General features: G+C 44.6%; 1 protein-coding gene across 1 annotated transcript in view; it reads right to left on the reverse strand.

Moving 5' to 3' along the window:
* Positions 1-27,341, reverse strand: part of ACTR3 (actin related protein 3) — an 859,006-nt gene that overhangs the window by 473,648 nt on the left and 358,017 nt on the right. Inside the window, exons 3-4 of the mRNA XM_044074929.1 lie at positions 19,865-19,989; positions 18,047-18,157 (exon numbers count right to left, since the gene is read on the reverse strand). Coding sequence (XP_043930864.1) covers positions 18,047-18,157; positions 19,865-19,989 — 236 coding nt within the window. The remainder of the gene's footprint in view (positions 1-18,046; positions 18,158-19,864; positions 19,990-27,341) is intronic.

A 27,341-nucleotide genomic window follows, 5' to 3' on the forward strand; every position in this document is an offset into this window, starting at 1 on the left:
AAAATTGGTAAATGACAAAGCTTGGTGAAAGTATGAACAGAACTCCAGGTAGCAGCTTCTAGGATATCCCTGGTAGGAACACCTCTGAGAAAGGCTGCAGAAGTAGATGCAGCCCTGGTGGAGTGAGATCTGATCCCCTGGGGGATAGGATTTCCATGGTGCTTATAGCAGAAATTAATGCAATGGCGTATCCATTTAGAAATGTTTCGTTTTGAAATAGCCTTCTCCTCTGCCCCTGCAGCAAATGCTACCAGAAATTGTTCAGATTTTCTTCGAGATTTAGTCCTGTCCAAGTAGAATCTAAGTTGTCTGTGCACATTCAAGGATTGCAGAATCCGCTCCCCTTTGTTCTGTGGATTGGGAAAGAACATTGGCAAATAAATGGACAGATTAAGAGCCACACTGGAAACCACCTTGGGCATGACGGATGGATTGCTCCTGAGAGATACCCTGTTCGCATGAAAGATGATGAAAGGCTCCACTGCCATAAGGGCCTGTAATTCAGATATCCTTCTAGTCGAAGTGATTGCTAAAAGGAAGGCTGTTTTCCAAGAAAGAAATTTTAAGTCTGCAGTAGCAACTGGCTCGAAAGGAAGTAGAGTGAGCTTCTCCAAAACAAAGTTAAGGTCCCAGGCAGGGGGTAGGAGCTCTCCTGGGTGGTCCTCAAGTTCTTTGCCCCTCTGAGATACTGCTTGAGCAGAGGATGAGAGAAGAGGGGTGGTTCTGTGTTATAGTGAGCTGAAATAGCTGAGGCATGGATGTTAATGGAGGAAAAAGACAGGCCCTTGTGAAGCATCTCAGTTAAGTATCGCAAAATCTGAGGTAAATTGGTCGCTGCTGTGCTCATCCCTAAAGATTGGTTCCAGGCACAGAATATTTTCCATTTGTCAGCATAAGATATTCTAGTACTAGGTCTTCTCGCCTCCAAGATGCCATCCATCACAGGTTTGCTGTGGGATGATGAGGGTGAATTTAAGTGATCAGCCAGGCTGCAAGGTTCAATGTTGGAAGCTGAGGATGCAGAATTTGGTTCTCCTGCTGAGACAGCAGGGGAGGGGTCTGAGGCAGGTGCTATGGAGATATCTGAGACGCACTGGGCAGGAGGGGGTACCACTGTTGGCGCGGCCAGTCTGGGGCAATCAAAATCAACCTTGGTTTGTCCTGTTTGACTTTTAGTAGAACTTTGGAGAGCAGAGGCAGAGGGGGAAAGGCATAGACTGATAGGTTTTTCCAGATGAAGGACAGAGCATCTGCTTTCCAGGCTTATTTGTGGGGAGTCCTTGTGCAAAACTTGTCCAACTGGTAGCTCTGGTGGGAGGCAAATAGATCTATGTCTGGGCTCCCCCATTCGCTTGTCAACATGTTGAAAATCCGTGTTTCCAGTTTCCACTTGTGTGGGTACATGAGGTTTCTGCTTAGTCCGTCTGTCAGTGTATTCAATTTTCCTGGCAGGAATTGAGCTTGTAGGTGCACTTGGTAGGTCAAGGCTGTGTTCCACAATGCAACGGCTAGTCTGCAGAGGGGGTAGGAATGTGTACCCCCCCCCCCCGCTTATTTATGTACCACATAACCATGGTGATATCCGTCTTTACCATTAGTTGTCCTGGAAGAATGTAGTCCTTGAAGGCTGTCAGAGCATTCTGTACAGCTAACATTTCTTTTTGATTGACATGTAGGTGCATTTGATTTGCCCTGAATGCACTTCCCTGCCAGGTGAGCCCCCATGCATAGTCTGATGCATCTGTAGTCAGGGTTTGGGCGGCAGGGAGTAGTGTGAATGGTAGTCCCTTGTTTTGGTGGCAGGCCTCTGCCCACCATAGGAACTCCAGGCGTAGGCAAGGTATGACAGGGATCATTATTTTCAGGCTGCGACAATGTTGACTCCATAGATTTTTTAGACACCACTGTAGTTTCCTCATATGCAGTCTTGCATATGGAATTTGTAGAATGCAGGAGGCCATGAACCCCAAGGCTTGCAGTATTTGTCTTGCAGATAGCAGGGTTTTTGTACTTGTTTGAAATAAGTTATCAAATGAATTTGCTTCTCTGACGTGAGGAAAGCCATCTGGGCAGTTGTATTCAAGCTTGCACTCAGAAATGTAATCTGTTGACAGGGTACCAGTTGTGATTTCTTTTCGTTTATGGTGTACCCCAGACAAGTGAGAACCCTTTTTAAAATGCCAGATGATTTAGAAGTATGCCCTGGTTTTCTGCCTGAATTAGACAATCGTCCAGGTATGGATATATCTGAACATTTCTTTGCCTGCAAAATGCAATAACTGGAGCCAGGCACTTTGTGAACACCCTGGGTGCAGTAGACAAGCCAAAGGGCAGTGCAGAGAACTGATAATGCAAGTAGCCTGCTTTGAAGTGTAGGTATCTTCTGCAAGATTCCCTGATAGGGATGTGCAGGTATGCTTCTTTTAAATCTAGAGAGTTGCCAACCAGGCATCTTTGCCTAGCATAGGAAGTAACTGGTGAAGAGTCAGCATCTTGAATTTTGCAATCTCCAGAAAGGTGTTTAGAGTAGACAGGTCCAGGATTGGACGCCATGATTTGTCTTTTCTGGGTATCAGAAAAAGCCTGGAATAGACACCTTGTCCCTTTTCCTCTTCTGGTACTGACTGAATAGTCCCCATGCTTAAGAGGGGAAGTACTTGTTTTTGAGCCTCTGCCTACTGATTTGGGGGTAGGTCTGGCCACCTGTTTGGTGTTGGCAATGTGTGGAAATGAAATCTGTATCCCTGGGTCACTATATTTAAAATCCATTTGTCCTGGGTTATGAGTTCCCACTTCTTTGCATGAAGAGCAATCTTTCCCCCCAAAGGGGCAGTTAAAAGATAAGTGCTTGGTAATTTTAAAAGGAAGTCACTGAGACTGTTTACCATAGGGGGGGTCTCTTGTTATTTCCAGATTTGAAGTGGAGGCCCCCACTACTTAGTTCTGAGAGTCCCCTGGGACTGAAACCTGGGGTTTTTGCTGTGTCTGGGTTTGGCTTGAGAGGATCTGGAAGGGGCTGGAAAGGACCAATTTTTAGGAGGCCAGTGCCTACTAAATCTTGGAGGTTAAGAAATCTTTAACAGTTTGTATAGATTTAGCTTTATCGTCCATCTTTTTCATAGGTTCATAGATAGGTACTAGGCTATCGACCCAAGGGCCTATGCAAGCCTAGCCAACAAGGTTCGCTGGCTTATGCCACCTAAGAAAGTTATTTTCCTGTGCCACTGTCAAGCAGAGACACAGAAGTGATCCCCGGGATGTATTTCCTATTTCCCATCCACTCATCAAGATTTTTCTTGAAGAGTGCTAATGAAAAACTTTGCTTGACATAGATGGGTAGCCTGTTCCAGAGTATGGGAAGTCTCTGGGATAGGAATCTATCCCTCCGGCATGTCCTGTTTATTGTGGTGACAAGGTTTAGGTCCCTAGAGCGTGTAGCTCGGAGGGACTGGGATTTCTTTAGGTGTAGCATGTCCAACAGCTCTGGGTTTGACATAGCTTTACATGTTAGGCAGAGATCACCTCTGAGTAAGCGATATGCTACGAAGTAAAGCTGGAGGTTTTTGAGGCGGTCAGTGTAGGGCATTTGTTTGAGTCCAGTAATCCTCTTTGTGAGGTACTTCTGTGGCCTTTCCAGCTGCTGCAGATGTCTTGTGAGGTACATTCCAAAAGGGGCGCTGTACTCTATAGTGGGTCTAATGAGTGTCGAGTAGAGGGGAATGATTACCTCTTTTTTCCTGGATGAGAACCCTTTTATGATGAGGTGTGCCACGTAGAAGGACTTCCTGACTACTGTGGCGATGTGACTATCAAAGGAGAGACTACTGTCCACCTGGGTCCCAAGGTCTCTTATCACGCATTCGGTGTTAAGTAGATTGCTGCCTATGTGGTAGTTCATGGGTACAGAGTTTTTACCAAAGGGGATGACACTGCACTTTTTGGCATTGAGCTTGAGGCCATGGCTCTGACACCAGGCATCTGTCTCAGAGAGGCCCTTCTGTAGGATGTTCACATCATTTGGGGACTTGACTATGGCTCCTAGTTTGCAGTCATCTGCGAACTTCGTTAGCCAGAGGCCGTCTGTGTTAGCCTGTACTTCAGAGAAGTAGATACCAAACAGGAGTGGTCCCAGGACGGAACCCTGTGGTACTCCACTCATCACTGGTTTGAGGTCAGATTTGGAGTCTGCAACTTTTACAGTGTGGGTTCTGTCAGTGAGCCAGTTGGCAACCCATCTTGTGACATAGGGATTTATGCCTAGTTTATTGAGTTTAGCTATAATTCCAGAATGGGGGCACAGTAGATAAGCCAAAGGGCAGTGCAGAGAATTGGTAGTGCATTGAGCCAGCTATGAATCTGAGGTATCCTCTGCAAGATTGTCTGATTGATATATGCAGGTATGCCTCTTTTAAGTCCAAAGTTACAAGTCAAGTCTTCTTGCCCAGCATGGGCAGAAGCTGCTGTAGAGTTAACATTTTGAATTTTGGAACGTCCAGAAATGTGTTTAGAACAGACAGGTCCAGTATTGGTCTCCAGGTTTTGTCCTTTCTGGGGACTAAGAAAAGTCTTGAGTAAAATCCTTGTCCTGCTCTTGCTGTGGTACTTGCTGAATGGCCATCATTTGCATAAGGCTCTAAACTTATTCTTGTGCCTCTGCCCATTGATTGTGTGGCAGGTTTGGCATACCTTTTGTCTTTGGCAGGGTGTGAAAGTGGAACCTGTAGCCCTGGGACACTATATTCAATACCCATTTGTCCTGGGTGATCATGTGCCAATTTTGAGAGAAAAGTGCTAGTTTTCCCCCTAAGGGGGCTGCAAGAAGATAAGTGCTTGGTGCTGGCAGAGGCAAGTCATTGGGACTGTTTCCTGTATGGCTGTGCTTTGTCTTCTCCAGTTTTGGAGGTAGAAGCACCCCCCACTGCTTTGGCCTGTATGAGCCCTGTGGCTGGGATCTGCCTCTGGGATGTCTGTATCTGCCTCTTTGTGGCCTGTCCGACACTGTAAAGGAGCAATTCTTTGTAGGCCAGTTCCTGCTAAATTTTGGTGGCTGCACCTGTAAGAAATCCTTTACTGTTTGCATAGATTTCACTTTGTCCTCCATTTTCTTCAAAACCTCCTCTGCTTTAACACCAAATAAAGTATCATGCTGTAAAGGAGCAGCTAATAATTTTGCTTTAACATGATCAGGCAGATTTTGTTCCTTTAACCAAGCGTGCCTCCTAATGACAGGACCCGTAACTGTGGCCCTGCAGGAGGCCTCCAGAGAGTCAAAACCACATTGCAATGTATGCTTTCCCACTTGTTCAGTTACATGCAATAAATCCTGTATTTCCTTATTTTCTGTACAACCAGAATTAGTCAACATTTTCTGTTTTAACAGAGACATTAAGTATTGGTGATATTTAATCATATGAAATTGACAATTTAAAGCCCTCACAGCCAAAGTAGCAGAAGTGTAAACCTTTTTTTCCCATCTGTCTAGTGCCCTTGAGTCCCTGTCAGAAGGGACAGTGTTTTTAGCAGTAGCTGCCTTAACCCTCTTTGGACCCTGGGAAATAGTTTCTGGGTCAGCAGAAGGGGTTTTTATAAAGAAATTTATGAGAATCAGGAACCCTGTAATATCTGTCTGGCTTAACAGGAGCTGGAGGTAAGGAATCTGGAGAAAAGCCGGACTCTGAGAATACATCATCTACAATGTCCAGCACAGGGGGAATAGCAAGAGGCCTGTGCTAACGAAGTAAAAGAAAATCTCTGAGCCTTTTCTTTGATTCGGAGTAATCTTGGCTCTCCCAGTGGAAGTGCCCCCTCATGGAATGCAGGGTTTCCCCAAAAAAATAAATCCTCAGGAGAAGAGGCTGAAGGAATGGATTCTTCAGCATCAGAATCCTCATAGGGAGGAAGAGAGTATTCCTGTACAGAACAGGAGTCAGAGGAAATGGAAAACTGATCTGAAGAGTCATAGTCTGTCTCTTGCCTAGGCCTTTTGTTAGGAGGGTGATGGGAACCCCTGATCAAGGTAATAAGGTCTTGGGCCATTTTGAGCATCTGTTTTGTTGGCATGGAAATCTGTTCTGAAGAATGCTGTACTTGTTTCTTTGTCTTTAAAGCTGCTGTAGTCTTTGCTTTTGAAGCTGAAGTAGGCTTTACATGTAACTGTGTAGGTCTGAAAACACTCTCAGAAGCCGATGCCTGCTCAGCGGCTCCAGACCCATCTGAGGGAAAGATTTCCAAGTGTCCAATACCTTGAGTATCCAGAGGCTTAGCTGGCTCCACATGGGAGTAGTCAGCGGTCTGTGGCTCTGAGGTAGTAGGTGTCAGGGGCTGCGAAGGCACCTCACTGAGAACCGGCGACTGGCTTAGCGGAAGCCTCGTTGTCTGTTTTGGATCTCGGATGCCTGTCTTTCTCTTTTTCCTTGTGTTTTTTTAGAAACTCCCGTCGGTTGTTCCGACAGCATTATGTAATTGAATTTTCGGCCAAAGTAATGATAAGCAAAATCAAAGTGATGCTTAATAGTGCGTTTGTTGAATCTAGCACAAAAACGACAGCTAGCCACGTTATGATCAGGGCCTAGGCAAGGAATACAGTAAGAGTGATAATCCTTGAGGTATTTGCTTCCCACAAGGAATACAATTGTTAACTTTTTCTGACATTGGTCTGGAGCAAGAAAAAAGTTTCCCCAACGGGGTACTTAGCTTTAATGAAGACTTCGGATCTGAAATTCGTCTGTGAAAATCTCAGGAGTTGGCCGACCGGCACTTGCGAACTGCTTTTGCTTTGGGCACCGCGCGGCAAGAAAGACTGAAGAAAATGGCATTGGCTAAGTCTTTTATACCCCTGGCACACTGACGTCAGGGAAGAGGCGACAGCAACCGACACCGACCTAGACTTTGGAATTCTGGCCGACCGCGGGTCGCCTGCCAGCAGAATAACCCAACAGTAATGACTGCAACAGTGAAACATGATGAACATCAGGCAACTCAATGACTTGATTGATGTTAATCTCTGAACATACTTTAGGCAAAAAGGATGGGTTTGTCCTGAGAGATACTCTGTCAGCATGAAAGAGCATATAAGGAGGCTTGATGGATAGGTCTTGGAGCTCTGACACTCTGCGGGCTGAAGTGATGGCTACTAGGAAGATAGTTTTCCACAAGAGAAATTTTAGCTCACAAGATGATACAAGCTCAAAGGGAGGAAGAATGATACGAGATAACATAAAATTCAAATTCCAGGGAGAATAAGGAGTCTTCATTGGAGGCCTCATGTGAAAGGAACCTTTTAGAAAAGCTTTAGACAATTGGTGAGCCATAACATTCAATCCATCAATCCCTAGATGGAAATTAGATATAGCAGCTAGTTGCACCCGCACCGTAGCAGCCGCTGCTCCTTTGTTGAAAATTATTGTCAAGAATTGTAAAATAGAAGACAATGGTGCTTGGTAAGGGTCAATATTATGGTAGGAAGCCCAAATGGAAAATCTCTTCCACTTACTATGATACAACTTTCTAGTGGAAGGCTTATGGGAAGCCAACAAAATTTGACTAGTGTATTGGGAAAGATTATAAAGCCTGGCTATGCGGGGAATTGGAGCAGCCAAGCAGTTAGCTTCAGTGTCTGCAATGAAGGATGGAGATCCCCTGACGGATGTGTCAATAAGTCCGGAACTGGGTCCAAGATCTATGGGTCTTCCAGAATGTGATGGTAAAGAAACAGAAACCAAATCTGCCAAAGTCAATGAGGGGCTATAATGATTGTCCATCCCAGCGACTTTGCTTTCTGTAAAAATCTGGGTATCACAGGAATTGGGGGAAATGCGTAGAGGAGACCAGGGGGCCAATTGTTGACAAGAGCATCCCTCGGGGACTGACCTGGTGGGGGAATCAGGGCAAAATAGCTTCTGCATTTGTTGTTGATATGACTGGCAAATAGGTCGCAGGAAGGCTGGCCCCATTTGCGGAAAATCCTGTCCACAATCTCTTGTTTGAGGGACGATTCGTGGGACAATATAATTGCTCTGCTCAGTTTGTCCACTATGACGTTGGATTTGCCCGGGATGTGCGTTGCTAACAGAAAGCGCTGGGATGACACTGCCCACTGCCATACTCTGAGGGCTTCTCGGCAAAGGGGGCTTCTCGGCAAAGGGGGTAAGACTTGGTCCCGCCTTGCTTGTTCAGGTACCAGACTGCTGACATGTCTGACTGTAATGCAACTGTCCCTAGAGGAAGAGAGTCCTGAAAGTATTGCAACGCTAGAAGTACTGCTCAGGACATTGATATGCAGATGTGATTCTTGATCTGTCCATGTGCCTTGGGCAGTCTTTCCCTGAAAATGCCCCCCCCCTCCACCCCATCAAGGAAGCGTCCGTGGTCACAGTGGCAACTGAAGCGGGTAGAATGAAGGGACGTCCTATTGTGACATGAACAGACGTCAACCACCACTGAAGATCCTTCTTGCAAGAATTCGTTATCAGGATTGTGTGATTCATTGGAAGTTCTTGGTAAGACCATTGCGTGAATAGGAGCCATTGAAGAATCCTCATATGCATCCTTGCTAACGGGGTTGCCAAGATTGCTGCTGCCATCAATCCTAGTACTTTCAATACCTCTGCAGCTGGTGCTCTGTTCTTTTATACCAAGGATGTGATGTGTTGGCAAAGAATACAAACCCTTTCTGGTGGAAGACAGAGTGGTGGATGACATGTCTAATTCTGTCCCTATAAAAACGATATGCTGCGATGGCAACAAGGCAGACTTTTCAAAGTTGACTGTAATGCCTAGCCGATTGCAGAGTGTCAGAGTAGCCTCTCTCGCTTGAAGAAGTTGATGCCTGATGGTGGAGGTAAGGAGCCAATTGTCCAAGTACGGAAACACCTGGAATCCTAGACGCCTCAGGTGAGCCGTGACTACTGCCTTGCAATCTGTGAACACTTTGGGGGCTGTAGTGAGACCAAAGGGCAGAGCTCAGAATTGATAATGATTGGCTCCCAGCCGGAAACGTAGGTAATCCCTGGATGGTCTGGCCATCTTTATGTGGTAGTACGCATCCTTGAGATCGATCAAGCACATCCAATTGCCTTTCCCTAAAAAGGGAAATATGGACTGTAGCGTGACCAATTGGAACTTCTCTTTCCTCACAAATTGGTTGAGTCTGCAGAGATCCAAAATGGGTCTCCAGTCCCCTGTTTGGTCTGCCGGGACTGGCTGGATGACTTTTTTCTAGCAATCAGCGTACCTCTATTGTTGCTTGTTCCCTGTGACGGGGTGGAACGTCTGGGATTTTTTTGACGGGAAGGGGCTGGGTGGAGAACGGTATGAAATACCCTCTGGAAATGATACTTTGTACCCAACTGTCATTTGTTATAACTAGCCAGGCTTCTGGGTACAATGACAAGCAACCCTTGACTGTCTCCAGAGTAGGACAGCCGGGCCTCCCTTCAGGAGCGCTGGTAGGACTGACCAGAGAAGTGATCTCTGTCACCCTGGTGTTGCGGACCCACTCTGCTGCGAGGGCGGCGTCTTCCATTGTAATCTCCTCCTCTGCCTCTGGAGGGGGCTCTTCACATGCGTCTTGACAGGCTCCTTGGGATTTCCAGAACCACATCTTTCATCCCCTCTGACATTTAGGAAAGGGTCGAGTGGGGGTGGAAAAACAGACTCCGATGGCAGACAGAGTCTTTCCTTCTTGCTCACACCTGGTGAAAGTCTCCTTCACCTTTGGCCCAAACAAGGATGAGCCGTCAAATGGGGTATTCGTAAAGGAAGACTTGAAGGGTTCCACAAAGGAACAGAGTCGCATCCAGGCATGCCTAAGAAGAGCAATTCCTGTACCTGCAGCTCTACTCGAACCATCAGCTATGTAAGATACGAGACGCATGGACGAGTTAACTATTGAATTAAGGGTAGCAAGCTGGGTAGCAACTTTGTCGGATACACTCTTAGCTACAGCACCCTGAAGAGCATCTCCCAACTCCTTAAGGAGATCTCTCTGCAGTCTGGTAAAATGGGTCCAGTAGTTCCGTGATCTGAGTGAGAAAGTTGCTGAACTAAACATGCGTTTCCCATATCTATCCATGATCCTATATTCTCTGTTAGGAGGACGGATAGACGAGGAAGTCTCAGACATTTCTTTTTTGGTGGCTGCCGCCACCACCATGGCATCAACAGGGACTCCCTTGTCAAAAAGGACTTATCTATGGGGGCATAAATATACTTATTAGGCCTCCTAGAGACAGGTTCCATAGATTCTGGTGACTCCCACACCCTACGAGAGACCAGATCCATAAGCTCATCGTAGGGCGGAGACACCCAAGAGCTGGAAGGTTGAGACCAGAACACCTTCAGGAGAACTGACTCGTCTTCAGTAGGGCTCTTGGACTGCCAATCACCCCTCTGCCTAAGAATTTCAAGAATCTCCACAAAGGAGATGTCCTCAGAGGGGGATCTAGGGGACCCTTCTGATTCATCCAATTCAGTGTCTGATGTTAAAGACTCCTGTGGGGAGTCCAAATGCCTCCTCTTGCATAATCTCTTCCTGGGAACTTCTTCAGGGGGAGCCTCTGGAGAGGTCTCAGAAGAGCAGGGAGCGCCCTGTGGGGCTACCTGAGGCTCTGGTCTCTACGCTTGGAATGACTGGAGGAAAGAGAAACTGACACAGGGACTTTAGGGGAGGAACAGGCCAGACCTGGAGATGAGGAAGTCTTAGGAGACAACACTCGCCTCATGGCTTCGAATGCACCACTGCTCCAATGAGGAGTCAACAGATCAGGAGGAGCATCGATTCCCTCCCGCACCAAAGCCGTGGGCTTCAAGCCTGAGGTAGGAGCCGAGCTCACCCGAGTCGAAGTCCAGAGAGGAAGAGTCGGCACAGACAAATCTGTGTGACTATCCTCCCCGGACCCGACTGGAGACTGCCAGCAACTAGAGTCCCCGGTCGGCGCCGAGGACGTCCGAGCAGATGGACACTGGAACAGGTGTCGGCTCCAAGGGATCCACAATCAGGTTGGCCTCCTCCGGCTCCGAAGGTCCAATATGGCTCGGAGGAGGAGCAGACAATTCAGGAGTAATGGTCTTTGGCTCCGACGGTAGGGTCTGAACAGACAGCAATTTAGCTAGGCCTGGTGCCCTTAAGAGCTTCTGAACCAGCCGGTCCATATCCAGATCGGACAGGCTGACCTAAGACCTGGAGGAGTGAATAGATGGAGCCGACTGGAGAAGTAGAGAGGGAGGCTTTTCGGCAAACGGTTCCAAAGCAGTGTCCCGGGTCCGAAAAGAACAGACTGTCAGCTCCGAAGCCAGTGGAGCAGAAGTCACAACGCTTTCCAACTTTTTCCCTTTTTTTTCCCCTGGATTCTGAGTAAGATTTGGATGATTTTCTGGCCCCATCCTGGTCAGACAATGCCTCTGAGAAAGGGTGTTTAATAATACCCCTCACCCAAACAGTACACACACTGCACATGGGCACCCGTAACGGACATCTTTTGTCCGCAGTCTGGGCACTTTTTGAACCCAGACTTAGGATGCGTTTCCCTTTCTTCAGACATAGCAACTAATTTCCTGAAAAAAATTCACAAGATGAAAAAACACTATTTAACTATATAAGAATAGTTTAACTTCGAAATGAGTAATCTAATTCAGTACAAACAGCAATGCAAAAACTCAGCACAAAAAGCCCAAAAGGCTACTAGTAAAGTACAGTTTTGTACCTACCATAAATGTAGATGTTCGAGTGCTAATACAGCTGCAGTAATAACATATGGGTTCTCTGCCGTCAGGCGGTCCCTCGGTCGGCCGAATTCCAAAGTCTTGGTCTGGCGTCGGTTGTTGTCGCTTCTTTTCCTGATGTCAGAGAGGCAGGAGTATACAAGACACAGCCGACGCCATTTTCTTCAGTATTTCTTGCCCCAGATGTCAGGTGCCCCCAGTAGGAAGGCAATACATAAATTATATTTATATACATGCAATGCAATGTAATCAAAAAACAGTAGTTGCAAGCAAATATACCATAGAAGGATAACCCAAACAGTTTGTATGAAGAGGGGTTAGGTCCTAAACCTTTACCAAGAGGGGAAGGAGGGAGGGAAATCTGTACTGCAGCTGTATTAGCACTCGAACATCTACATTTATGGTAGGTACAAAACTGTACTATGTTCATCATGCATACAGCTGCAGTAATAACATATGGGTAGAATCCCAAAGCTACGCAGGGTGGTAGGCACTAGGTAAAACTGGGATGAGCCAGAATGCCCTGCAACACAGCAGTAGCAAAGCCTGCTCTGGTTTTGGAATATAAAGGCAGGTGGTAGTGTCTTGTGAAGGTATGTACAGAACTCCAAGTGGCTGCCTCCAAAATATCTTTGGTAGGAACTCCTCTGAGGAAGGCTGTAGAGGTAGCTGTGGCCCTGGTGGAGTGGGATCTGATGCCCGTAGGGACAGATTTTCCATGATAGGAGTAACAAAACTGTATGCAGTGGCCTATCCATTTTGAAATTGTCTGTTTGGTCACTGGCTTCCCTTGAGCTCCTACAGCATAGGACACAAAAGTTGTTCTGATTTCCTAAAAGGCTTTGTTCTATCCAAATAATAACGTAGCTGTCTATTGATGTCTAAAGAGTGTAGCAGCCTTTCCCCTTTGTTTTGAGGATTGGGGTAAAAGGTAGGCAAGTGTATGGCTTGATTTAAAGTTACCCTGGATACCACTTTAGGCATAAATGATGGGTTGGTTCGAAGGGAAACCTTGTCCTGATGGAAGATGAGAAAGGGCTGCACAGCCATGAGGGCTTGTAGTTCCGAAACCCTACGAGCTGAGGTAATGGCCAGAAGGAAGGCTGTTTTCCAGGACAAATGTTGCAAATCTGTTGAGGCAGCTGGTTCAAAGGGAGGCAATGTTAATTTTTCTAGAATATAATTAAGATCCCAGGCTGGCACTGGTCGTTTCCCTGGTGGTCTTATATTCTTAGCCCCTCTGAGGAACTGTCTTAAGAGTGGGTGAGAGAATAAGGGTGGATCCATGTTGAATTCTGCAGAAATGGCTGAGGCATGGATTTTTATGGAGGAAAATGAAAGTCCACTGTTCAGCAGCTCAGCTAGATACTGTAATACCTGTGGCAAATTTAGTTTTGTAGGGTCCTGGCCTTTTTTCTCATTCCAAGAGCAAAACCGTTTCCATTTTGCTGAGTAAGCCTTTCTAGTAGATGGCCGTCTGGCCTCCAAAATGACATCCTGTAACACTTTGGGGAGTAAGGTCTGTTGAGGTGTTAAGGAATTTTCCATGCAGCGAGATTGAGTGTTTTCAGCTGACTGTGAAGAGTTTTGTAGTTGTGCTGAGTCAGCAGAAGAGGCATTAGGGGTAGGGACCAGGGAGGAGTGTGTGTTAGGCTCCTCAGGAGTGGGTACCAGTGTTGTCTTGGCCAGTCTGGAGCAATCAGTATCATCTTTGGTCTCTCTGTTCTTGCTTTCAAGAGCACCTTGGGCAGAAGGGGCAGAGGTGGGAAAGTGTAAACTGTCCATGCTACCCAACTGAATGAAAGGGCGTCCACTCTCCAGGCCTTTGGATGAGAGGTCCTTGAACAAAACTTTTCCAATTGATGATTCCTGTGGGAGGCGAAGAGATCTATGTCTGGCCTCCCCCACGCTTGGATGATCTCTGTAAAATCTTGAGGATGCAATCTCCATTCGTGTGGATCTGTCATATTTCTGCTTAGATTGTCTGCCAGCGTGTTTTCCAAACCTGGCAAGTACTGTGCTTGAAGTTCGATTTGCCATTCCAGAGCCAAGTTCCAAAGTGTCATGGCTAGTCTGCACAGGGGGTATGAATGTGTTCCTCCTTGTTTGTTTATGTACCACATAACTGTGGTGTTGTCTGTTCTTATCAATAATTGTCCTGGATGCAGGAGGTCCTTGAAAGCTGTAATTGCATTTATTACTGCTGGCATTTCTTTTTGATTGATGTGAAGGTGCTTTTCCTTTTGGGACCATTTGCCCTGAATGCACCTGTCTGTCATGTGCGCCCCCCAGGCGTAATCTGAGGCGTCTGTTGTGATGACTTGATTTGCTTGAGGCTTGCAGAATGGGAGACCTGTGTTTGTTTGACATGCTTGAGCCCACCATAGAAATTCCTTTTGCAAACATGGAATTATTGGTATTATTGTTTCCAAACTGTGGCTGTGCTGAGACCATAGATTTTTTTAGGTACCATTGAAGTTTCCTCATATGCAACTTTGCACATGGGATTAAAAGAATGCAAGATGCCATGAAGCCCAGAGCCTGCAGGATTTTCCTTGCAGTAAGCCTGGTACAATTTGCTAGCATTTTGAAGTACTGAGTTAGTTGCCTCTGCTTTTCTGGCGTAAGATAGGCCATCTGGGTGTTTGTGTCCAAGTTGGCACCCAGGAAAGTTGATTTCTGAACTGGTGTTAGCCTGGATTTCTCTTTGTTGATTGTGTATCCCAGAGCATTCAGTAACCGTGTTGCATAAGCCAGATGTTCCAAAAGTATGTGCTTGCTGTCCGCTTGGATCAGGCAGTCGTCCAAATAAGGGTTAATTTGTATCCCTTGAAGTATGCAGTAGGCAATTACTGATGCCAGGCATTTCGTGAATACTCTGGGCGCAGTAGATAAGCCAAAGGGCAATGCAGAGAATTGATAGTGAATTGAACCTGCAAGAAATCTGAGGCATCTTCTGCAGCTTTGTCTGATTGGGACCTGCAGGTATGCCTCCTTGAGGTCCAATGTTACCAGCCAAAACCCCTTGCCCAGCATGGGAAGAAGCTGCTATAATGTGAGCATCTTGAATTTTGGTACTAGTAAGAATGTGTTTAGGATGGATAAGTCCAAAATGGGTCTCCAGTCGGTTCCTTTCCTTGGTACCAGAAATAGCCTGGAATAAAACCCTTGACCTTGTTCGTGAGTAGGTACCTCTTGAATAGCTTTCATGTCTATGAGCTTTGAAATTTGCAGTTGTGCCTCTGCCCTTTGATTGTGTGGCAGGTTTGGCATGCCTCTCATTTTTGGAAGAGTGTGAAAATGAAATCTGTAGCCTCTGTTTATAACGTCCAGGATCCATTTTTGTCTGTTGTGACCATATGCCAATTTCTTGCAAATAATGCCAGCTTTCCTCCCAAGGGTGCTGCCAGCTGAGACTTGCTTGGCATGGAAAGGAGGAAGTCATTGGGTTTCTTTCCTGTATTGCTGTGCACCGTTTTCACCACCTCTTGGTGCTGGAGCTTGCCATTGCCTGCCACTATAAGATCCTTGTGATTGACCTCTACCCCTTGTGCGCCTACACCTTCCTCTTTGGGGCCTGTCCGTGGCTGGAAAGGACCAGTTTTTAGAAGGCCAATTTCTGCTAAAACGTGGTGGTTGAACCTGTAGAAATGCTTTGACAGTTTGCATAGATTTGGCTTTTTCTTCCATTTTCCGTAGTATCCCCTCAGCATTAGTACCAAATAGCACATCCTTTTGTAAAGGAGCATCTAGTAACTTAGCTTTCACATGATCAGGCAAGATTTGTTCCCTACGCTATGCATGCCTACGAATGACTGTTCCTGTAACTGCAGCTCTACTTGAGGCCTCTAGGGCATCATAACCACATTGTAAGGTGTGTTTACCCACTTGTTCTGCACTATGCATCATATCCTGCAACTCCTTCAAATCTGGTTGTTCAGGTTGAGACATTTTATTTCTTAATTGTGATAACAGAAACTGCTGATATTTAAGCATATGAAACTGACAATTTAAGGCCCTCATGGCTAGGGTGGCTGAGGTATATACCTTTTTTCTCTACCTTTCTAAGGATCTTGTCTCTCTTTCGGAAGGAAGTGGATTCTTAGCAGGAGAGGCCTTCATTCCCTTGGGGCCTTGAGAAATGGTTTCAGGGTCAGCATTATGGCTTTTGAAAAGAAATTGGTGAGAGTTAGGAACTCTGTAGTACCTATCACGCTTGACTGGGGCAGGAGGCAGGGAATCCGGGTTAAGGCAAGCCTCCGAATAAACATCAAGTACATCCAAGACAGGAGGAATCGCCAGAGGTCTGTGTTGCGGTAACAAAAGAAATTCCCTCAGTCTTTTCTTGGAATCAGAAAAGTCTTGGCCTTCCCAATGGAAGTGTTCCCTCAAAGTGTGCAAGGTTTCCCCAAAAGAATAATCCTCAGGGGGAGATACAGAAGGAATGGATTGCTCTGCATCAGAATCTTCAAAAGGGGAGTAAGATTGCTCTTCTACATCAGAGTGTTCTGAAAAAATGGAGCCCTGATCAGTAGAGGGAGAATCTTCCTCCACTCTGGGCCTCTTGTCAGGAGGGGGTTGGGAACCCCTGATAAGAGTAATTAAATCCTCAGCCATTTTAAGCATCTGTTTTTTAGGCATGGGACTTGTGGATTGGCCCTGTGCAACAGGCCTCTTGGGATGCCTGGCTGATTTGGACTTAGTAAAGGCCTTAATGGAAAAGGAAGATGAAGGTCTAAAGACACCATGGGTGGAAGTGGACCTGTCCACATTAGGAGACTCAACGCTCACAATGGTTTCGGTGGTTGTAGTCTGGGTATGGGCCGAGGTACCTGCGGTCTCGGGTACAGAAGACCCCGCCAAGGAGGTGTCGTCGGTAGTCAGGGACTGCATAGGCGTCTCACGGAGAACCGGACCAAGTGTAGGTGGTTTTGGCGTGGTGTCGGTGGAGACCGCAGACCTCGTGTGTTGGTCCTTGTCCTTGCGTTTTTTGGACAAAACGGTAGTCGGAGTCTCCGACGACATTTTATAATCAAATGCTTTACCAAATAAATGTTGGGCGAACTCCACCCGACGCTTGATAGTGCGTTTATTGAAAGTAGCACAAAAGCGACAGCCCGAGACGTCGTGGTCTGGGCCTAAACAAGGTATGCAAAGGGAATAGAAATCCTTATGCGGTATTTGCTTCCCACAAGAAATACAATTGTTAACTTTTTCTGACATCGGTCTGAGGCAAGAAAAGTTTCCCCAACGGGGTACTTGGCTTTAATGAAGACTTCGGTTTCCAAATTTTTCGTAAATTCAGGAGATGGCCGACCGGCACTTGCGAACTGCTTCTGCTTCGGGCACCGTGCGGCAAAAAAGACTGAAGAAAATGGCGTCGGCTGTGTCTTATATACTCCTGCCTCTCTGACGTCAGGAAAAGAAGCGACAACAACAGACGCCGGACCAAGACTTTGGAATTCGGCCGACCGTGGGACCGCCTGACGGCAGAGAACCCATATGTTATTACTGCAGCTGTATGCACGATGAACATCAAGAGTAATCCAAATATCAAAAAGCCCAAAAAGGGCAACTCTAATCTAACAAGCTGTAAGAAAAGGCCCAAGGCCAACAGGCCAAAGTCAAGCACTAGAGATTTACTGGGAAAAGGGGAAAAACAGAAAAATCTGCTAAACTAGGTAATACTATGTAAATATAATAGCAGAAAGATATAAAAATGCAATAGAAAAACTTGCTGAAAGTTGAAAATTCCCACAAAAGTCTCTAGCAACGCTGGAAACCAAGAGATCTGTGCCACGGCAAACTAGATCTGAAGTAATTCCAGCAGTGCATTGTGGGATAAGGGGTTGGGTCAAGAGCTACTGGAAAACTTAGGGCTTGCTAGTCGGCCGTGTCGGAGCCAAGGATCGGCTCCTAACTCATCAGTGAAGAATGAATGGCGAGATTGAACAACTTCACATCAAAATTCTTAACTTTAAAATGATTACAGATCAAAAGGCAACTCCAAGAATACATTTTTTCACAAAGGATAGTATAGCTCACACCTCCATCCTATCAGTAGTCAGTGAAGTGACACCTAGAAAGATGCAATAGTTGTACTGGAGAAAATTAATCTGACTCATAAGGCAAATCAAATCTTCATTTATTAAAGTAATAATTCTGAACAGTAAATCTAATAAGTAATCGTAATTTTGCTTCAATGATTACAGAATGAAAATGAAGCTAAAGAGTGAAGCTACACAGCTACAGAAACACAAACAAGAAAATAAGAGACGTTTTGACTCAAACACTCAGAAAATTGCCTTTCAGCAAATTCACTTACCAAAAGAAAATAATGGTCTTCAGGTTCCGCCCGAAGGTATTTAAATATAACCTGTTCCATAAACCTTTCCATGAGATCCCAGTCTTCAACAATACCATGACGAATAGGCCACTGGTACACATTAAAACAAAAACAAAAATGTAGTTATAACACAGGTAAGGTCTTCCAAACAAATTTTGCTCAAATAACAGGAATATTTTCTACAATTTAAGCAGCTAAGTAAGAGAGGACTATAACGCTAATTCCAGGGAGTTGTGAAATGTATTTGAACCATTGTCCGTAAAACCAACAGATTGTGTCACATTATTAAAATGAAATGAAGATGAAGTACTGAGTGAAAAGTAGTAATCATGCTTGCCAAGCATTTCCAAGAAAAGGTGCCAAGGAAGTGTGGGTTCAAATTTATTAGCAAAATAAAGGTGTTTGGGAGTATACATAGGTGTCATAAAATTCGGATCACATTCATCTAACAAAATATGGGGAAAATAAATCTCGAGTACCAAGGAACCCAGAAGCACATCCACCCCACCCACCAAAACACACAAAATATGAACATATAACAAATAGTTTTCGCTTCTATACAAAAAACAGTGAAGCCTCCCAGATTTTTTTCATGTAGTTTAGTTTATGTGACATATATATTGCCCAATGGAATGTATGCAAAAGTTTTTACGTAGACAAAACTACTTGCTCCCTTCAGGGACAGAACACAAACATCAGTTTGCTATTTCTAAGAAAAATGAAGTAAAGTATTAGGTACACATTAGAATGTTAAAAAAACAAAATTCATGTGCTTTGTACTGGGTCATCAACTTAAGGATGTGAGGAGGATTGTGAACAGGATCTAAAAGTTAATTAATTCAGATGGCAAATGTATCCACATGCCTTGGAAAAGGCAGGTTAAAATTGGGTTGAAGTTTAGGTTATCTGAAAGCTAAAGCATTTGAAATTAATGAGATGGCATTTTATTATATTCACTAGTTTAATGGAGTCATTCAATTGATATAATTAAGTATTTACATGTGATCTCTGGTGTAGTAATCAGTCTGAAGAAGTCTTAGTTAAAATACGTCGTTAAAGAAGAATGTGTGTATTGTGATTAAAGTGTTTCTACTGCATTTATTTTAGTGGTCTTATTCACTTTTTATCCTTTCTATGCTTTGGCTGGTGGTTATTTTCACATCATGCCAACTTTCAAGCTGAACAGTAAAGAGTTCAATAAGAAAGAAAAGCATAAAAGACACCCAATTAAAGTAAGCTGATGACTCAAGGGACTGAGGGGGGTCATTGATGGTCTGCAGATCGGAAAGTTCTACTTGCAAAGCACAAGGATCAGACACAATTAAAGTCCTCAGTACAAAAACTGCAGGACTGTTTTACAAATATGCCGTGCCGTTAACAGAAAAGCTTCACTGCTGTTTGTTGGTCAGGCTACAACAATGTTCAGGTTGCTTCTTCCAGAAGGAGGCATCCAATTTTTTTTTTAAAGCTGGGGATCTGTTTTATAATTCTCTAAATGCGCTCATCTAGACTTGTATATAAAAATATATATGTAACTGTTCTACTACACATTTTGCTCCAATTTCAACAAAAAAGGAGAAACACAATAACCCAATTATCAAACCAAACATTAAAATATAATTTTGTTTCAGTATTTAAGAGTATACAAAAATGAAGATGCTTGCATATACAGAGTTGAGTGCTTAAATATTTCCAAGTACCCACATACTTTTAACAGCGTTGTTTAATGTGCCATTTAAATGCATTTTCAAATCAGATATATATATATAGGATAAGCAAATCACAATACTTATTTACCTTTGTTGCATATGTTGGTTTATCTATTGCTTCATCCCCAATAAAGAAGTCCAAGTCATCCACACCTTTCATCACCCTTCTCTGAGCCTGATCACCAACTTTTGCAGATTCCTTTATGGCGATACCTAAAAGCAGGTAAACAAAAAGTGTAAAATACATAATTCAATGTAAGCAGTAGAAAAGTACAGTTGTGTACACTTGTATTCACTGTTGCAGTCATCACATTTGGGTTATCTGCTTGCAGTAGCCCTCAGTCAGTCTGATTATCAAAGTCTTGGCGCCTGTGTCGGTTGCTCTCTCATCCTCCGTGATGTCAGGTAATCAGGGAGATAAAGCATGTAGCCGATGCCATTACATCAGTTTTTCTTGCCCATATATATATATATATATATATATATATATATATATATATATATATATATATACATACATATATACATATACACACACACACACACACACAAGGTTATACCTCCAACAAAAAAGCAAATACACCAAAAAGCTTTTAAGTACAGTAAATGAGAATAGAGGTATAGCCAAAAGAAGTCAGGGGACTGGAGGGAGGGTAACAGGACTGCAACAGTGAATACACTTTTAACATCTACATTTATGGTAAGTGTACACAACTGTACTATGTTCTTCGTGTTTCACTGTTGCAGTCATCACATTTGGGTAGATTCCCAAAGCTAAGGATGGGAGGAAAAATTTAGATAGAATTAGGAGCAGCTATAAGACCCTGCAAGACTGTAGTGGCAAAGCCATCTCTGGATTTAGAGAAAATTGGCAAATGGTACTGCTTGTTGAAAGTATGTACAGAACTCCAGGTAGCAGCTTCTAGTACGTCTCTGGTAGGGACACCTCTGAGAAAGGCTGTATAGGTGGATGCAACCCTGGTTCAATGGGGTCTAATCCCCTTTGTGATAGGTTTTCCATGGTGCTTATAGCAGAAATTAATGCAATGGCCTATCCATTTAGAAATGGTTTGCTTTAAATAGCCTTCCCCTCTGCCCCTGCAGCAAATGCCACCAGCAGTTGTTCAGATTTCCTTTGAGGTTTAGTCCTGATAAAGTAAAATCTAAGTTGTCTGTTCACATTGAAGGAGTGCAGTATCAGTTCCCCTTTGTTCTGTGAATTAGAAAAAGAAGGTTGGCAAATGAATGGACTGATTAAGAGCCACACTGGATACCACCTTGGGCATGAAAAAGGGATTGGTCTTGAGGGACACCCTGTCTGCATGAAAGATGATGGAAGGCTCCACCTGCCATAAGGGCTTGTAATTCACATACCCTTCTTGCTGAAGTGATTGCTAAAAGGAAAGCTGTTTTCCAAGAAAGGAATTTTAACTCTGCAGTTGCAGCTGGTTCAAAAGGAGGAAGAGTGAGTTTTTCCAATACAAAATTAAAGTCTCAGGCTGGAGTTGGGGATCTCCTGTGTGGTCTTAAGTTTTTGGCCCCCTCTGAGGAACTGCTTGGCCACTGGGTGAGAAAAGAGAGGTGGTTCTGTGTTGTAATGAGCTGAAATTGTTGAGCCATGAATTTTGATGGAGGAAAAGGAAAGGCCCTTGTGAAGCATCTCAGTTAAGTACTGAAGAATCTGAGGTAAACTGGGCGCCGTTGTGGCCATCCCTTGAGTCTGGTTCCAGGCACAGAATCTTTCCCATTTTTTAGCATAAGATTTTCGAGTAATAGGCCTCCTCGACTCCAAAATGACATCCACACGTGTTTACTGAGGGATGGTAACTGAGAGATTAGGTAATTAGCCAGGCTGCCAGGTTCAGGGTTTGAAGCTGGGGGTGCAGAATCTGGCTCTCCTGCTGAGACAGCAGGGTAGGGGTCTGAGGTAGGTGCCATGGGGCCAGCTGTGACACACTGCGCAAGAGGGGGGTACCAGTGTTGGCATGGCCAGTCTGGTGCAATCAGTATCATCCTTGGTTTGTCCTGTTTGATCTTTAGCAGTACTTTGGAGAGGAGAGGCAGAGCAGGAAAGGCATAAACTGATAGATTTTTCCAGCTGAAGGACAGAGCATCCACTTTCCAAGCTCGTTTGTGGGGAGTCCTTGTGCAGAATTTGTCCAATTGGTAGTTCTGGGGGGAGGCAAACAGGTCTTTATCTGGGATCCCCCATTTACTGATCAACATGTTGAAAATCTTTGGTTCCAGTTTCCACTCGTGTAGGTTCATGAGGCTTCTGCTTAGTTGGTCTGCCAGTGTATTTAGTTTTCCTAGCAGGAATGGAGCCTGCAGATGAACTTGGTAGCTCAAGGCTGTGTTCCACAGAGCCATGGCTAGTCTGCAGAGGGGGTAAGAATGGGTACCCCCCTGCTTGTTTATGCACCACATAACGGTGGTGTTGTCCGTCTTTACCATTAATTGTCCTGTAAGAATGTGGTCCTTGAAGGTTGTCAGAGCATTCTGTACAGCTAACATTTCTTTTTGATTGATATGCAGGTGCATTTGACTTTGGTTCCATTTGCCCTGAACGCACTTCCCTGCCAGGTGAGCCCCCCCCCCCCCCATGCATAATCTGATGCATCTGTTAGGGTTTGGGCAGCAGGGGGTAGAGTGAATGGTAGTCCCTTGATTTGGTGGCGGACCTCTGCCCATCAAAGGAATTCTAACCGTAGGCAAGGTATGATAGGAATCATTGCTTCTAGATCCTGAGAATGTTGACACCATAGGCTTTTTAGATACCATTGTAGTTTCCTCATAAGCAGTCTTGCATATGGAATTAGTAGAATGCACGAAGCCATGAACCCCAAGGCTTGCAGTATTTGCCTTGCAGATAGCAGGGTTTTTGTGGCCACTAGTCTAAAGTAAATTGTCAAATAAATTTGTTTCTCTGGCGTGAGGAAAGCCACCTGGGAAGTTGTGTTCAAGCTTGCTCCCAGGAATACAATTTGTTGACAGAGTACCAGCTGTGATTTCTTTTCGTTTATGGTGTACCCCAGATAATTTAACACCTTTTGTACAAATGCCAGATGATTCAGAAGTATGTCTTGGCTTTCTGCCTGAATTAGACAATCGTCCAGGTATGGGTATATTTGAATATTTCCTTGCCTGTAAAATGACTGGAGCTAGGCACTTTGTGAATACCTTGGGCACAGTAGATAAGCCAAAGGGCAGTGCAGAGAACTGATGGTGCATGCAGCCTGCTTTGAAGCATAGGTATTTTCTGCAAAATTCCCTGACTGGGATGTGCAGGTAGGCTTCCTTTAAATCCAGTGTTGCCAACCGGGCATCTTTGCCCATCATGGGAAGCAAATGGTGGAGAGTTAGCATCTTGAATTTTGGAATCACCAAAAAGGTGTTTAGGATAGACAGGTCCAGGATAGGATACCATGAGTTGTCTTTTCTGGGTACCAGGAAAAGTCTTCAGTGGAAACCTTGTCCCTTTTCCTCTTCTGGTACAGTCTGAATAGCCTTTAATCTTAAAGAGAGAGAGTACTTGCTTTTGAGCCTCTGCCCACTGATTTGGGGGTAGATCTGGCCAACCGCTGGGGTTGGTAACGTGTGGAAGTGAAATCTGTATCCTTGGGAAATGTTTAAAACCCATTTGTCCTGGGTAATGAGTTCCCAGTTTTTTGCTTGCATAGCAATCTTTCCCCCAAAGGAGCAGTCAGTTGAGAAGCGTCTGGAAGTTTTAAAGTTAAGTCATTGAGACAGCTTACCATGGGGGGAGTCTTACTACTCCCTGATTTGGAAGTGGAAGCCCCCCACTGCTTAGTCCTGTGTGTACCCTGGGACTGAAGCCTGGGTGTTCTGTTAGTTCTGGGTTTGAACCAAGTACAGACCCGGTGACAGCAGCCCTGCAAGATGCCTGTAGTGAATCAAAACCACATTGCAAAGTATGTTTTCCAACCTGTTCAGCAGAATACATTAAATCCTGTAAATCCTTATTTTCAGCACAATCAGGAATCATTTTCTCTTTAAGCAATCCAATAATATGCTGCTGATACTTTAACATATGAAACTGGCAATTTAAGGCCCTGATGGCCAAGGTTGCAGAGGTGTATACCTTCTTACACCATCTAGCCAGGGCCCTGGAATCTCTATCAGAGGGGGTAGGATTTTTGGCAGTAGCAGCCTTAGTGCTCTTGGGTCCCTGTGAAATGGTCTCAGGATCCGCAGTAGGATTTTTAAAAAAGGAACTTGTGAGAATCAGGAACCCTGCAATATCTATCAGGTTTTCTGGGAGCAGGAAGGGGCCAAGCTAGATTCCGAAAAGGCATAGTCAACAATGTCCAGCACTGGAGGAATAGCTAAGGGCCTGTGTTGGGGCAGGAGTAAGAAATCTCTAAGCCTCTTTTTAGAATCAGAGTAATCCTGGCTTTTCCAGTGAAAATGCTCCCTAAGAGTATGCAAGGTTTCACCAAAAGAAAAATCCTCACCCTGATGAGAAATACAGCCCAGGTTAAAAAGGTGGAAAAGTGAAGCTGCAGCAATGGGAAGCTTTCATTCAATAAAGAATAAACTGCTCACAACTATGAACAATTATCAAACAGCAGAAACAGCACACACAGCAAACGGAGTACGGAAACCACACAAGATAAAAAAGTAGTTAACAAAATAGAAACAAGTCAGCCTCACTTTCAAAATCACATCTTACTTAAAGACTCCAGAAATCTCTAGATCCCGGATCAGGCGCCGAAAGCTAGTTTCAGCCAGGTGCCACTTTAGCCAGACTTTTAGGTTTGCTTTACAAGGCGCCCAAACCAATCAAAACTAGTCAACCAAAGTGTCATCATATGAATGTACCAACTGAGGTATAATTAAGAATTCACATAAAAAAATAAAAATAAAAAATATATATCCACATTGACTAGTACAAAACCAACTATATATAGGGCAAAAGTTATTACAGAAACAATCTTAAAATAGTTGGTATATTCATATGATGATACTTTGGTTGACTAGTTTTGATTGGTTTGGGCTCGACCAATTACTAGAGCTCTTAAGATTTTTAAACCTGCTCAGTAGTTACTGCCTTGTAAAGTCTGAAGAAGCCTAAGGGTGAAAAGCGCTTACTGGAATAAACCTGTTTTTTGATCAATTTTGGATGCTGGATTTCTTCCCTGGAGTCTTTTAAGTGAGTTGTATGCCATTTGGAGACCACACTTGAACTTTATGACTTTTTTATGAACAATTATCAACTTATCTGAGTTTGGCAAACAATTTGCATCTTACACAGCATTTCAACAAGTTTTGGAATATTTACTCCAGACACCACTGCTGTTTTCAACGATAATACAGTGAATGTCTTTAACACTAAGACATAAAAGTATTAATCTGCTTACAAGAAAAAAACAAAAAAAAAAAAAAGACTTTTTTTAATCTGGGAAAAGTCTGTATTAAAGTAACAATCCACAAGAAATACTTTATGAACTTACAAACAAGGTACAGTTAAGTGAGCAAAACATTAAAAGCAGAAAATGAATAGGTTGTCACCTTACCAGGGAGATTTACCAACAGTGGACATCCAATGTTTTTAACTAACTTCTGCAGCCTTCCTGGATGTTCATCAATAATGCAGATATCCCCTGCCTTCTGTATGCCACAGCAAAAGGGAACAAACCTTTCTGCAGATCTTCATAGTAGACAAGGATTCAATAGCAGTAGTGCACCCTTTGAGGATGCAGAAAACAAAGAGCATTCTCCTGTCCTCAGTCTAGAAGGTCCTCAAGAATGTTCCCTTATGGTGCTTATCTACAAAAGCAGAGTTATTCAGGGTAACACTGACATGACTCCCCAAAAAGTACAGTTGTGTACACTTACTATAAATGTAAACGTTCGAGTGCTGTGGTACCAGAGGCTTAGTATTTCTGCATCGGCTGCTGTTGCTTCAGGACTGACGTCAGGTCGTCAGTAGTATAAAGAAAGGCAGCAGACGCCATTACATCTGTTTTTCTTGCCCTAACCTGCCAGGAGCCCCCAAGTGGAAGCCAGGTTCTGGTGGAAGAACCCCACCAGTAGTAAGTAAATACCAAAATGTCCCTTGTAAGGAAACAGAAAAAAGACTAGGGGGATGGAGGGAGGGAAACCAGGACTGCAACAGTGAATACACTCAAACATTTATATTTATGGTAAGTGTACACAAACATACTATGTTCTTCGTGTTTCACTGTTACAGTCATCACATTTGGGTTGCTTCCCAAAGCTGAGGAGTTGGGTGGAGGCAGTCAAGGAAACTAGGGGCTGGCTAGGATGCCTTGCAAGACTGCAGAGGCAAACCCTGCCTGGATTTGGAGAAGATATGCAGGTGGCAATGTTTGGTAAAGGTGTGAACAGATGTCGAGGTGGCAGCTTTCAGGATGTCCCTGGTGGGGACTCCTCTAAGGAAAGCTGCAGAGGTGGAGGCTGCTTTGGTGGAGTGAGCCCCGACTCGCTTGGGGGGGGGGGGCTTTCCATGTTGTTTGTAGCAGAAATGGATGCAGTGTGCTATCTATTTGGAAATGGTTTGTTTGGAGATGTCTTTGCCCTCTGCCCCTGCAGCAAAGCTAACCAGTAATTGATCAGACTTTCTGAAGAATTTAGTCCTGTCTAGATAGAATCTGAGGTGTCTGTGCACATCTAGAGAATGCAAGATCCTTTCCCCCTTGTTCTGTGGGTTAGGAAAAAAGGTGGGCAAATGACTGGATTGGTTGAGAGCCACACTGGATACCACCCTGAGCATGAAGTTTGGGTTAGTCCTGAGGGATACCCTGTCAGCATGGAAGATGATGAAGGGTTCCACAGCCATGAGTGCTTGCAGCTCGGAGACCCTTCTGGCTGAAGTGATGGCCAGAAGGAAAGCTGTCTTCCAGGAGAGAAATTTTAGCTGTGCTGAAGAGGCTGGCTCAAAGCGGGGTAAGGTGAGCTTTTCCAACACAAAGTTAAGGTCCCAAGCTGGGGTTGGTGCTCTTCTGGGAGGCCTCAAGTTGCTAGCCCCTCTTAGAAAATGTTTGATCAGAGGGTGTGAGAAAAGGGGCTGCTCAGTGGGAAAATCAGAGATAGAAGAGGTATGAATTTTAATAGAGGAAAAGGAGAGGCAACTGTGTAGCAGGTCAGCTAAGTAATCCAGGATGAGAGGGAGGGAGGGCTGTACCGTATTAGCTCCCTTAGCCTGAATCCAGGTGCAGAACCTTTTCCAATTGTCAGCATAAGACTGTCTAGTGCTAGGGCGTCTGGCCTCACATATAACATCTAGAATCTGTTTACTGAGGTTGGCAGATTGGTCGGGGGTTAGGGAATAAGCCAAGCTGCCAATCTGAGTGCCTGCAATTGAGGAGGCATGAATTCTCCTTCCCTCTGGGTCAGGAGGTTTAGAATCTGAGGGAGATGCAATGTTGGCAGTGTGGACAGGCTGCGCAGCAAAGGGTACCAGTGCTGGCGAAGACAGTCTGGAGCTATAAGAATTGTCCTTTGTTTTTCCTCCTTTACTTTGAGCAGTACCCTGAGGATGAGAGGTAGTGGAGGAAAGGCATAGACCGATAGACTGACCC

Source organism: Protopterus annectens, chromosome 6.part0 (genome assembly GCF_019279795.1).
Source record: "Protopterus annectens isolate FY-2018-M chromosome 6.part0, PAN1.0, whole genome shotgun sequence".
Taxonomy (NCBI): Eukaryota; Metazoa; Chordata; order Ceratodontiformes; family Protopteridae; genus Protopterus; species Protopterus annectens.